This window comes from Anopheles ziemanni, chromosome 3, assembly GCF_943734765.1.
Source record: "Anopheles ziemanni chromosome 3, idAnoZiCoDA_A2_x.2, whole genome shotgun sequence".
In the NCBI taxonomy this organism is placed as follows: domain Eukaryota; kingdom Metazoa; phylum Arthropoda; class Insecta; order Diptera; family Culicidae; genus Anopheles; species Anopheles ziemanni.
The window spans coordinates 65,536,394-65,547,485 of record NC_080706.1 but is presented as its reverse complement, the minus strand read 5'-3'; the positions used below and the strand labels follow the sequence as shown (position 1 = coordinate 65,547,485).

General features: G+C 40.4%; 1 protein-coding gene across 1 annotated transcript; it reads left to right on the top strand.

The window, feature by feature from the left end:
* The first annotated feature begins 1,416 nt into the window (after positions 1-1,416).
* LOC131287733 (solute carrier family 26 member 10-like) lies at positions 1,417-6,825 on the top strand. The gene is made up of 6 exons (XM_058316816.1): positions 1,417-1,885; positions 2,884-3,182; positions 3,362-3,466; positions 3,667-3,808; positions 5,648-6,252; positions 6,326-6,825. Exons 1-6 carry the CDS (start codon positions 1,417-1,419, stop codon positions 6,782-6,784), a joined length of 2,079 nt encoding a protein of 692 aa, XP_058172799.1. The 3' UTR covers positions 6,785-6,825.
* The last annotated feature ends 4,267 nt before the right edge of the window (positions 6,826-11,092 follow it).

The window sequence follows — 11,092 nt, the reverse complement described above, 5'->3', positions numbered from 1 at the left end:
CTGTTTACCACCCGGGAGGCAACGGGATGCAATTGCTGTCGGCGCCTTATCAGTGGTGTTTGTTTGGTGAGAAATTTCGTCATTTCCATACTGATCATGCCACCGATACCCAGTCCAGGCTGAATCTTCCACTGATAGACAAAGTCTTCATGGGGGCAGGAGGATAGAATACGAACGGGGACGGGACCCAAAGAGGGGCTGTGGGTATAGTGCCCAAACAGAACTGATATTACATGATGCGAACAGTTGCCCGATAGTAAGATTCAATGCGATCTGTTGACAGATTTTTGACAACTTCAGCTATCAGTTTTAGGTGTCTATGAGGCAGATAATGGTGTTGAACACGTGTTTGTTCCTCCAACTCCAGGTGACGCCTACTCGTCAGCAGATAGCAGCGCACTTCGTGCAATAGCAACAGCGCATTCTGCAGAAAACCAATCAAAATAATAGCTTCCGAGCTTAAATTATTTTCGTTATCAATGCGGTGCAGGTATTAAACATCTGATCTCTTGAACTAATAACATTTACATGAACTTATCAAAAGGATCAGTTGCGCGACTTGCCTTTGATTTCGGTGGGAGTTAGTGGCCTCTTCTACAGTTTATTGTTTAAGAACAGATAAACTCATACGAAAAGACTTATCCATTACCAAAGCTGTAGGTAACCCATTGTGGTTACTTTCACTCCCTGCCTGAAAGACGCCGGGTACATTTCGACGGGTTTGCATGTTTTGGCGAAGGTCTCAAGTCTTTAGGTCGAACGGTACCCGGGAACCCGTTTCGACAAGCATAAAAAATTCTGCTATATTTCTGACCCCATGATCGGCAAAGTACCTACCGGTTGTCCGTGGAAGTGGATCCAGTCAACTGGTTGATCTGTTGCCGTTCCCTTTGCCCAAACATTTCTGCCCGGTCATGCATGGGGCACGGTTAAAGCGTTATTTCAGTCTCTGATTCCCTTAGGTGCCGGTGGGGACCAAAAGCAGACGTAGCGTTAATCGCTAGAAGATTATTTTGCCGGGAGTGTGTACCGACAAACAGCCAGGAAAGCCCGGCGGTCAGCGTGGCCTCGACCGTGGACCGTTGAGCCACGGTGATAGGCGCAGTAATTCATCAGCAACAATGCTCTTCCTTGGTGCACAGAAATAGACACAGACTGAGACGAATGTCGCAGCATCAAAGTTGGATATCATAAGGCAGTGAGTGGAGGTGTGTAAAGAGTGGATAGAAGAAGTAAAGCTGCTTAGATAAAGAACCACTAGCCATCCTTCTACGGGGACAGTGATCTGTGACTGTGGGTTTCCAAGCTTTAAAGAGCGCCTAGGACCAACTAGCAACCGGTTGTTGATCAGTCGTTTGGTCAGTCTATCAAGTGTCGTTGAGCGGAAAGGATCGTGCGAACACGCTCGCGAGCACAATGAAGGGAGATCCGGAAGTGGGTGAAAGTGGTATAGTGAATCCCACCTTCTACCAGGAGCTGACCGACGAGCGGGTCGCTCCGGGTGGTGCTGGATCGAGTGAAAGTATTCTACCACAGTTGACTGTGACCCGACCGATCTACCAACAAGATCAACTGAACGATGCCTATCGCTACCGGAAACCGAAAACCAAGCTGAAGCAAGTGCTGCTCGACAGCGTGCGGCCGACTGACGCGAAAAGTTGCTGTAGTAACGTCTTCCCACTGCTCACATGGCTACCGGAGTACTCTTGGAGCCGGGATTTGGTACGGGATCTGATCAGTGGATGCACCGTGGCCGTGATGCATATTCCTCAAGGTATTGGGTACGCGTTGCTTGCCAATGTTCCTCCGGTAGTTGGCATCTACATGGCGTTCTTTCCAGTGCTGATCTACTTCCTTTTCGGTACTTCGAGACACAATTCGATGGGTAAGTGAGAATTGTTGATGTTGTACAATAAGATGTTGGTTTTTTGTTTTAGATAAATCACTTTATTACTTCCTGAAAGAGAGTTCGTGCATTCGATATCACTCCTGCCTGTAGGAATTTATACTCTTGTTACAAATGGTACATTTTTTGCTAAATAGACATAAAGTAGGAAACAAAACATTGGTTTTCGCATGCTGACGCAAATAAATTTAGAGTTTCGACGATGTGACAAAAACACATGTTTTAATTAGTTTTGTTGAGAGTATCTGACGATTTTTGCCCATACTTGCATAACGTTTTAAATCTGTTTCCCATGTAAAAGCTTAAGGGTTCGTACTAGGCGAAATAGAACATATTGTAAATGATTTCAATTTTATTGAGATTGAGATAAGCTATGCTGAATTTACTAAAACTAAAATATTAGTAACCTATTTTCGGATCTGACAAGCTGGTTCCGGTGTTTTTCGTATAATTTTGTTATCCGGCTTTTTGAATTTATTTGGCTTTGCGTTTGAATGCGTCGCCAATATAATCATTTTAGCGTAGGAAGTAGGAGTGACATAAGACTACCACTGTCTTCTTATCTTCGACTCTACTAGTGGTGTTTTCTTTGAGCATTCTATCAGCTGCTTCAGAGAACGGGCGGCGGCGATAAGTTGCTTAGTTTTTTAATCATAGGCGAAAGAATGTCCAACCAGCTGATGCTCTGGCGGTTATTAACCTGACCCAATTCTACTTGTTTTAATTACGGTCCGGTGATTAGTAACCTAACCCAATTCTGTTTTCTTGTTGATGTTTTAGATTTCAAGTCGTAGAAGTTTGCTTCGGTGAGGCTTAGCACAGAATTGATAAAAAACCTATTGCTTTTATGAATAAAGAGTGATCTATTTCTTAACTTTTACTCTATTCATGGTCCATTTTCTGAAACAAAGTTGTTTATTCTGATTATTAACTTTTAATACTTCGATTAATTCTTTTCAATTTTCGCCTCTCAATAGGAACATTTGCCGTAGTGTCCATCATGGTCGGCAAAACGGTCCTGGCGTACACGGGAACCAGCGAAGACGGAGAACCTCCTCGCACCGCACTGGAAGTGGCCACCGCCGTCGGGTTCGTCGTGGGCATCATGCAGCTCATCATGTGCGTCTGTCGGCTGGGGGTGATATCCTTCCTACTCTCCGAGACGCTCGTGTCCGGGTTCACGACCGGTGCGGCCATCCACGTGGTGACGTCACAGATTAAAGACCTCCTAGGACTGTCGCTCCCCACGGTGGGCAGCATGTTCGAAATCATCAAGGTATGACGCCGGGTGTTGGGTTGTGTGCGCGGGTTGAAACCAAAAGCCGGTCGCTACCAGTTGCGTGTGGAGCAAAACCGGTGGCACCGTTTCGGGGCTACCGGCTTACCTTCACCTGCAACTAGTTTCCATCTCATGCCACCCTATCTTTCCCTGCATTCCATTTCCGACTCTCGCAGACGTATATCGAGATCTTCAAGCAAATCACCAATGTCAACTGGGCCGCGATCATTGTCTCGGCCATCACGATCGTGGTGCTGGTGATCAACAACGAGTACCTGAAGGTAAGTCGATAGAACTGCGCGTCGTCCGATTCCCACGAGATGCGTGTGACGTGAGGTGTTGCGTTTCCGAAGGATCTCGTACCTCCCCGGATTGGAACAACGAAGGGCAGGTCCATGTGTTTCTTCCACACCGATTCGACGAACTGCGACTGATAAATCCATTTCCTATGCCTTTCATTTTGCATTTGTTCCGGTTGCAGCCAAAGGTTGCCAAGCGCAGCGTCATACCGATACCGATCGAGCTAATCGCGGTCATTGTCGGTACGCTGGTGTCGAAGTACTTGGAGCTACAGCAGAAGTATGGCATCAAAACGATTCAAAATATCCCCACTGGACTGCCTGGTAAGTGATGCTGGTGTTGGCAAACACTTCCTCTAAAATGCATTTGAAAAAGTGCAATCGCTTTGTAACAAGTACTTTTCAATATTGTACGACATTGTCAAATTAAAATACATTGTCAAATTAATATACTATCATTCATCTATTTGAAATTTTGTCAAATACAGTAGACTATATTACTCATATCACTATCTAACGATGTGTATGTAAAATTAATCATGTTAAGATTGTAGTGTTGTGTAAATATTTAATATACTGAGGTAGATATGGTTATTGCAAAATGCCAACAGCTCCACCATATCTAATAAGGCTATTTTCATTGCCAAGAGATGAGTAATTCAGATTAACATGAACAATGTAAATGGTTTTTTGTTCGTTCAATTATTGTTATTATTTGGTTGCTTATTTTTTGGTTATTCAAATCGCCGCAGTGTGAATAATCTAATGGATAGTATGAATAATCGGAGCAACTTAAATGGGCTTAGATCTAATGATATCACGCTGTGTGACCCGAAAAATTGCAATTGAAAATACATGTTAAATCGTGCCAATGTTCGTGGTTGCGGTTGATCCGTTCCAGATGAAGGGGTTTAGCCACGCTTTCGTCCGTTTGAAAAGACCTTGTTGTTCAACTTTATTACGAGTTCTCAAGTCAACGTATGGATTAACTTTCGGTTCATTCTTCAAAATTAGTTGTTAGGATATTTCTGTTCGGAATTTTCATGTCCGTTTGAGTAGATCAGGTTAGCATGTATTTTATAAGTATTACAACGCAAATGTTGGGATGAGATTATAGAATACCCCAAAAAACAAGCTACTATCTCATTAACCCTCCCATTCCCTCCTATCCTAACATTTGACATGGTTTAACAGTATAAACCTTGATCGCGGGACTACATTACAGCGTACCATACCAAAAAACTGGTACGTCAGTTGTCAAAAATCGATTTTGGTATGGTACGCTGCAACCCAGAAGTGCATTTGGTATGGTACGCTATAAATAATTGGATGATTGAACTGTGGCGTGACTTCCATGGTTCGATTAACACTAGAATCCAAACAGCGGTCATTTTGACCGCAACGCATTTTTCCATTTCAATATCTCGAAAACGGCTTAATATTTTTACAAAAAAAAGGCTTTACTTAAAATCCAAAGTTACATCTAAAACAAGACCAGTTCCGAGAACCAACTACTATACCTAGAATGCTTTTTAGTGGTCTTTTAGGCCGCTCGTTTTAAAACGCTATAAGCGCTTCGCTATTTTTGAAGACTTTTCAAATTAGTAAACGGTGGCTTTTAAGTATATTTGTTGACTATCTTTTCGCATTTTTGGTTCTTCGACGTACCTCTTCATCATTTCGCTAGCTCGGTGTAAAGCGAAAAAAAATGTGGAAGTTGAGTTTTTTCTTTTTATTAGTTGAGATTTTTATTTAATAAAAATAAAATACAAAATTAAAGTAATGCATAATGTAAATCCAGAAGTATATGTGCACTAGAAAACTAGTATGTTAACCAACATTTAAAAATTAAAATCATATTTTTGCGATTACAAATGACGCCATAAATTGGCCTCAAATCATTGGAAAATTCCAAAATCCACATCAATTTGTGGCATCATTTGTGATCATATGAAATTGTTTTTTAAATGTGGCCTGATATATAAACATTTTGGAGTAGAATGTTTTTCGAACTAGCGGAATGATGAAGTAGTTAATATCCAAAATTTAAAAAATATTATACTAGAAAACGTGTAGAAGTGGACAATTTACTAATTGCCAGACAAAAAACACAAATAACTTGTTAAGCATTTTATATTTATTCTTGTTGTTTTCTTTTTCAAGCACCCTCACTGCCCGATTTCAGCCTCATGCCGTCGATCATCATCGACAGTTTCCCGGTAGCGATGGTCGGTTACACGGTGTCCGTCTCGATGGCACTGATCTTCGCGAAGAAAGAAAACTATGAGATCGGATTCAACCAGGAACTATTCGCGATGGGCGCCGGGAACGTGTTCGGGTCGTTCTTCTCTTGTTTTCCGTTCGCGGCATCTCTGTCCCGTTCTTCGATACAGTATTCGGTAGGTGGACGCACTCAGATCGCTTCCGTCATCTCGTGCGGTTTGCTGGCGATCGTTCTGCTGTGGGTAGGACCTTTCTTCGAGCCACTGCCACGGTGTGTCCTTGCGGGAATCATCGTAGTTTCGCTTAAGGGTCTACTGATGCAGGTGACACAGGTTAAGAGCTTTTGGCAGCAGAGCTACATCGATGGGCTGGTGTGGATATTGACGTTCCTTTCGGTGGTCCTATTTGCGATCGACATCGGACTTTTAGTGGGCATTGTGTTGAGCGTATGCTGTATTCTCTTCCGCGCCCTGAAGCCGTACACGTGTTTGCTTGGAAACGTACCGTACACCGACATTTATCTGGACGTCAATCGATACGATGGGGTAAGAACGAGCATCAGATCACGATCGATTTGCCCTCAAAAATGTACAAAACGCTCCTTTCTATTCCATACAGCTCATTCAACACGCAGGGCTGAAGATATTCCATTACTGCGGTGCACTCAACTTTGCCTCCCGGGCGGCCTTCAAGGCGACACTCTGCGAAACGCTGGGCATCAATCTCACCGAGGAAATCAAACGACGAAAAGACCTAGACTGTAAACCTTCCACTGAGCATAACTTTAAGTACATTATTCTAGATTTTTCGTCGCTCAGCTCTATCGATCCTTCCGCCATCGTCACGTTTAAGGCCATGGTGCGAGAGTTTGAGGTTCTGGATATTCAAGTAATCCTAGCCGGCTGTCAACCGCCCGTTTTTGAGACGATGCACAAGTGCGGACTGCTCGGCAGTCTGGACAAACCGTTCTGCCGAGTATTCCTTACCGTGCATGACGCGGTGCAGTTTGCGCGTGAGGCCAACTGTACCGGATCCATCAGTGGCAGTGTTGTTTCGGAATCAACCGGAGTTATGTAGATCCCGAGCTCACCGGAAACACTCCTCGCTGCTGCCGTGCAGTAGCAAAGTGTACTTAAACGCTGATATAATCCGTTAGACAAGGGATTCCAAGGCACGTGCACAGTATTTCGATATGATAGAAAAACAAAGTAGTTTTATGAAGAAGTTACTCTTTGAAAAACCATGCATTTGTATAGGTTGTATCTGACGTAATATATGTTGTTTATTATACGAGTTATGTGTTCTCTTTTCTCGCTCGTCACATACTGCAATGTACAGTACCTTAGCCTCTTTTCTTTTAAGCTTTTATTACCAGTAGATTGTTTCTAAAACTAATATGTGATGGTTAGAGGTGTCAAACGTCTTCTTAAAACATATATCTACCAAGCTTAGGTGTGATAATTCCTTCGTTGTTTTAAGTAGTTACTTAATCCTTCACACTTAAGATTTGTTACGTCATCTCATATGCAGTTTTGGAACTTCAAATTTAATTTATAAATTTGCAAATTAAAAAAAAGCTTTTTTTATTGTGTCTTCTCCATTTCCATCCTTACAAACTTACTGTGGTCCAGCAGTTTACGATTCTGCTTCCCGCAAAACTGCTCGGTCCATAGAATAACATTTCTCGATACATTTGTGACGCATTCTACTATCTCTGGCTCAACTCTACTATCTCTAGTGACACAACTCTACTATCTCTGGTAAGCAAGGTTTAGGAAGGTTCGACTGTAATAAGTTTTTATCGTTGTCGGGCTAATTCGGGACACAGATCAAATATTGCGTGTACATATTTTACTCAATCGCTGTCTTGGCTAAATCCTCCAAGAAACCATTTTTTTCAAACAAGCAAGAAACAAATTACAGTACACATGCATTTTTAGTTTTAGGAAAAGCGATTAACAAAAGCAGAAAAGACACAATAAACTATGTCGAACTTTGAAATGAGATAACCTCATGGACGTCTCAAGGAAAACGTAAAATGAGATTATCTCATGGAACAATTTACATAACTGGAGGTACAGCAACATATCATCGTATTAGAATTCCCCGTACAATACCTTTTGTAATTATTTCGGCGTTAAAAAGATATACGACCAAGGTACATTTCAATGAATACTTCTAAGTGTGCCAATCAAAATTGTTACATTTTTGTATATGCTTGATTTTTGAGTGTGCCAATCAAAATTGTTACATTTTGTATATACTTAGACGAAAAAGTATTGAGCGGTAAAAAACAGCTGATATCCGGAGTTATTTCAGAGCTCTTGAAGTAGAACATTTGGTAGAACATGAGCTCACTGAACCAACTGTTCTCAACGTGCCATTCAGCTCGCCTATTCAGATGAACATTTGGCCCCACGTAAATAAACAGTAAACAAATTTAACTGTTTTTTACAGTTGATGTAAGACATTCCATCGTTGTGTTATGCAAGGATAAAAGCAATGCACGCGAATACAGTGTATGGTAACATAAAAAAGGTATTTCGTAAGAAGTACAGCGAAGGATAATTAATTACGAATCCGTTTTCTAACCGGCAACATCGGGCTTCATTTGAACGAGTAACAGCGGGTTTCATACTCAATAAAAATCATTCATACTTCAAAGAGTGATCCATTTCATGAATGTATCGAATGGTTTGTAGGATGAAAAGGCGACTTTGCTGGATGCTGGATAGGTGTTACCAATTTTTATACTTTCATTTCGCTATGTGTTATGTCAGGCAGATTATGAGGAGCCCTGGAACAGGTTTCCATTTATCCCATTTTTAGCATGACGAGGGTACGGCGGTGTTTGCCCTTTTTTCCCTGCGTTGGTTCATTTGGTTTGATTGCATGTGAATTTATAATAGATTATGACACAGCAAGTGGAGGGTTACAGATTTTTTACCACTTTTTCTAAGCAGTCTTGTTATGTTAGATTCTTTTCAAACTATTGATTAGACTTGATTAACGCCCCATGATGCGTGATAGGGAAGAGTTATTGATAAAACGTCAAAATTGATTTTTGAAAATTACATCAATGGATTGATGACCTTCAATGGACTGACAGCCTATTCAAAAGTTTAAATAAATAAAAAATATGAAGGTTTTTTTAACCTTTTCCTTAAGCTTTAAGCTCTAGGCCTCATTCGGGTTGTATTGTTAAATAGGGTTCCTCCGAGCAATCTAGCAATAATGCAAAATATACACCATTAAATTTTAAATATCCTATGAGAAAAGAAAAAAACGAAAATCGAAAATTCAGTATCCATTCTTGTACCGCAACTAGAGCTACATGTTATTGCTTAATGCCGTCACACATCATTACATCGGGCAATTGAATTACTTGCACGTCAATGACAATTCAGTCGTTAGTTCAGCGGGAGAGTGTGCATTGGTTCTTCGTTGGAATTTCGGTAATGGGTATCTTACAGGGGGGTTTATGTACTCTGACATTTCACTTTTATTGCAAGAGAATGTACAATCTGATAACAAGGATCAGAAATGCGAGAAAACAAACACGATTCTAAAACGTATATTCAAGATTTCAAACTGAAGTAATGTCAAACGAGCAAATTATGAAGAAACAAATTTAGAGAGAATACACATTCGGTCGATTGCTCCAACAAACAATACTGTTGCTCGATTGAAACAAATGGATGAAAAAGAATTTGTGAATTTCGGAAAACACCGTTTTTGCTATTCTTCGCTATGCTATACAGCAACTTTAATAGATAAAAATATACACATATGAGGTTAAATGGATGAAGCTATGTTGCTTTAAGTTGATCGATAACGTCACAACAAATCAATACCAACTGCTAGCTTACGGTATGTTAAATATGATTATTAACACGGGAAAAATTAAATTGTGTTTCCATTAAATCGGCCCAACTTATTTTGCTTTCAGTGAGCAACTGCCGATTTGTCACTCATGCAAGAAATTGCTCCATCGTGGCCGTTGAACGAGTTCGCTCGAAGAGCTAAAGCTGCTGTCTTCAGTTAAACGTTACAAAGTTTTGAGTTTTTTTAATGTTTTACCTGAACCTTTGAGGTGTTTTGCGTGTTATTAAACATTTTTGTATCTTTTCATACGAAACAATTATAACATAAATTTGAAACTTAATGAAAGTTTATTTGAATCAACAGGCAAAAAGTCTAAATATTAGTTTATATTGTCAAAGATACGGAAACAATACTTTAGTAACACTTGTGGTTAGAACTTATACAGCATTTTCCCTAAGTAATAGTAACTAATAATTCCAAGATTGCAGCGCAATATATTGGCTAACAAGTTTCGTTCTATCATGGCAACAACGCATCAACTATAGCATTGCAACATTACCGTTCTAGAAAGCCACATTTAATATCTTTGTAAGTTCATAATTTTTAATTCTGTTAATGCATAAACTAACTACCATGAATATCGAAGGCTAGCTTCGACCTGTATAACTAACAAGTGACAACTAATCGCTTCCATAACGTCTGTAAGTAGATAATGTAATTTTCAAAGAAAATTAATTAAGTAGTTATGCAACTTAACACGTTGACTGTCTCGTCATCCAAAACGCGGGTAGCAGGATCAATGCTGATCAGCCTTTTACTCAAATATAGTAGGGGATCTATGTAGTAGTAAGCTATAATAATGTGGGAAGCCTAGTTTTATTTATTTTTCGAAAACCGTTGGTTCAATAAATTTGAGAAATAAAATTTAAACAAAACTGATTGTGCTAAAATCCCGTACCAAAACAGCGTGGCAGTCAACGTGTTAAATTTTTTTTTTTTTATGTGGCACGACATCCTCTAGTGGGACAAGGCCTCTCTCCGAAGAGAGTTTGTTGTGTGACCGAAAGACGGTATATTATAGATCGGTGGTCAGCCGTTCGTAATACCGGGGGGTGTGCCAGACTCGAGATTCGATCCCACACCTGTGGTGTGGTGTTTCTTCGCGCTACCGCTGCGCCATGGGCACCCCTCAACGTGTTAAATAGATATTAAAAATAGTCTTTTCCAGTTGAAAACATGTTGGGTTATCTTCTTCTATTCTCTATATCTATAAAAATGAATGTTTGTATGTTCGTGATGCTAAAACTCAAAATCGGCTGGACCAATCTTGATGACGTCTTCGTATGATTAGTTCCTTTTTACCCAAGGAAGGTTTAGGAAAAACGAGAATTTGAAAATTCCCAAGGAAAAGCCGGAAAATGGTTCTCTAACGAAAACGGTTGGACTTATCCCAACGAAGTCTTCCGATGATTTGTTTCTTTTGGCCCAAACGCGGCATTGAAGGAGAGGGCTTAAGTGTCTATACTTAATAGAAAGATTATTTCTATGAAGCTATAAAAA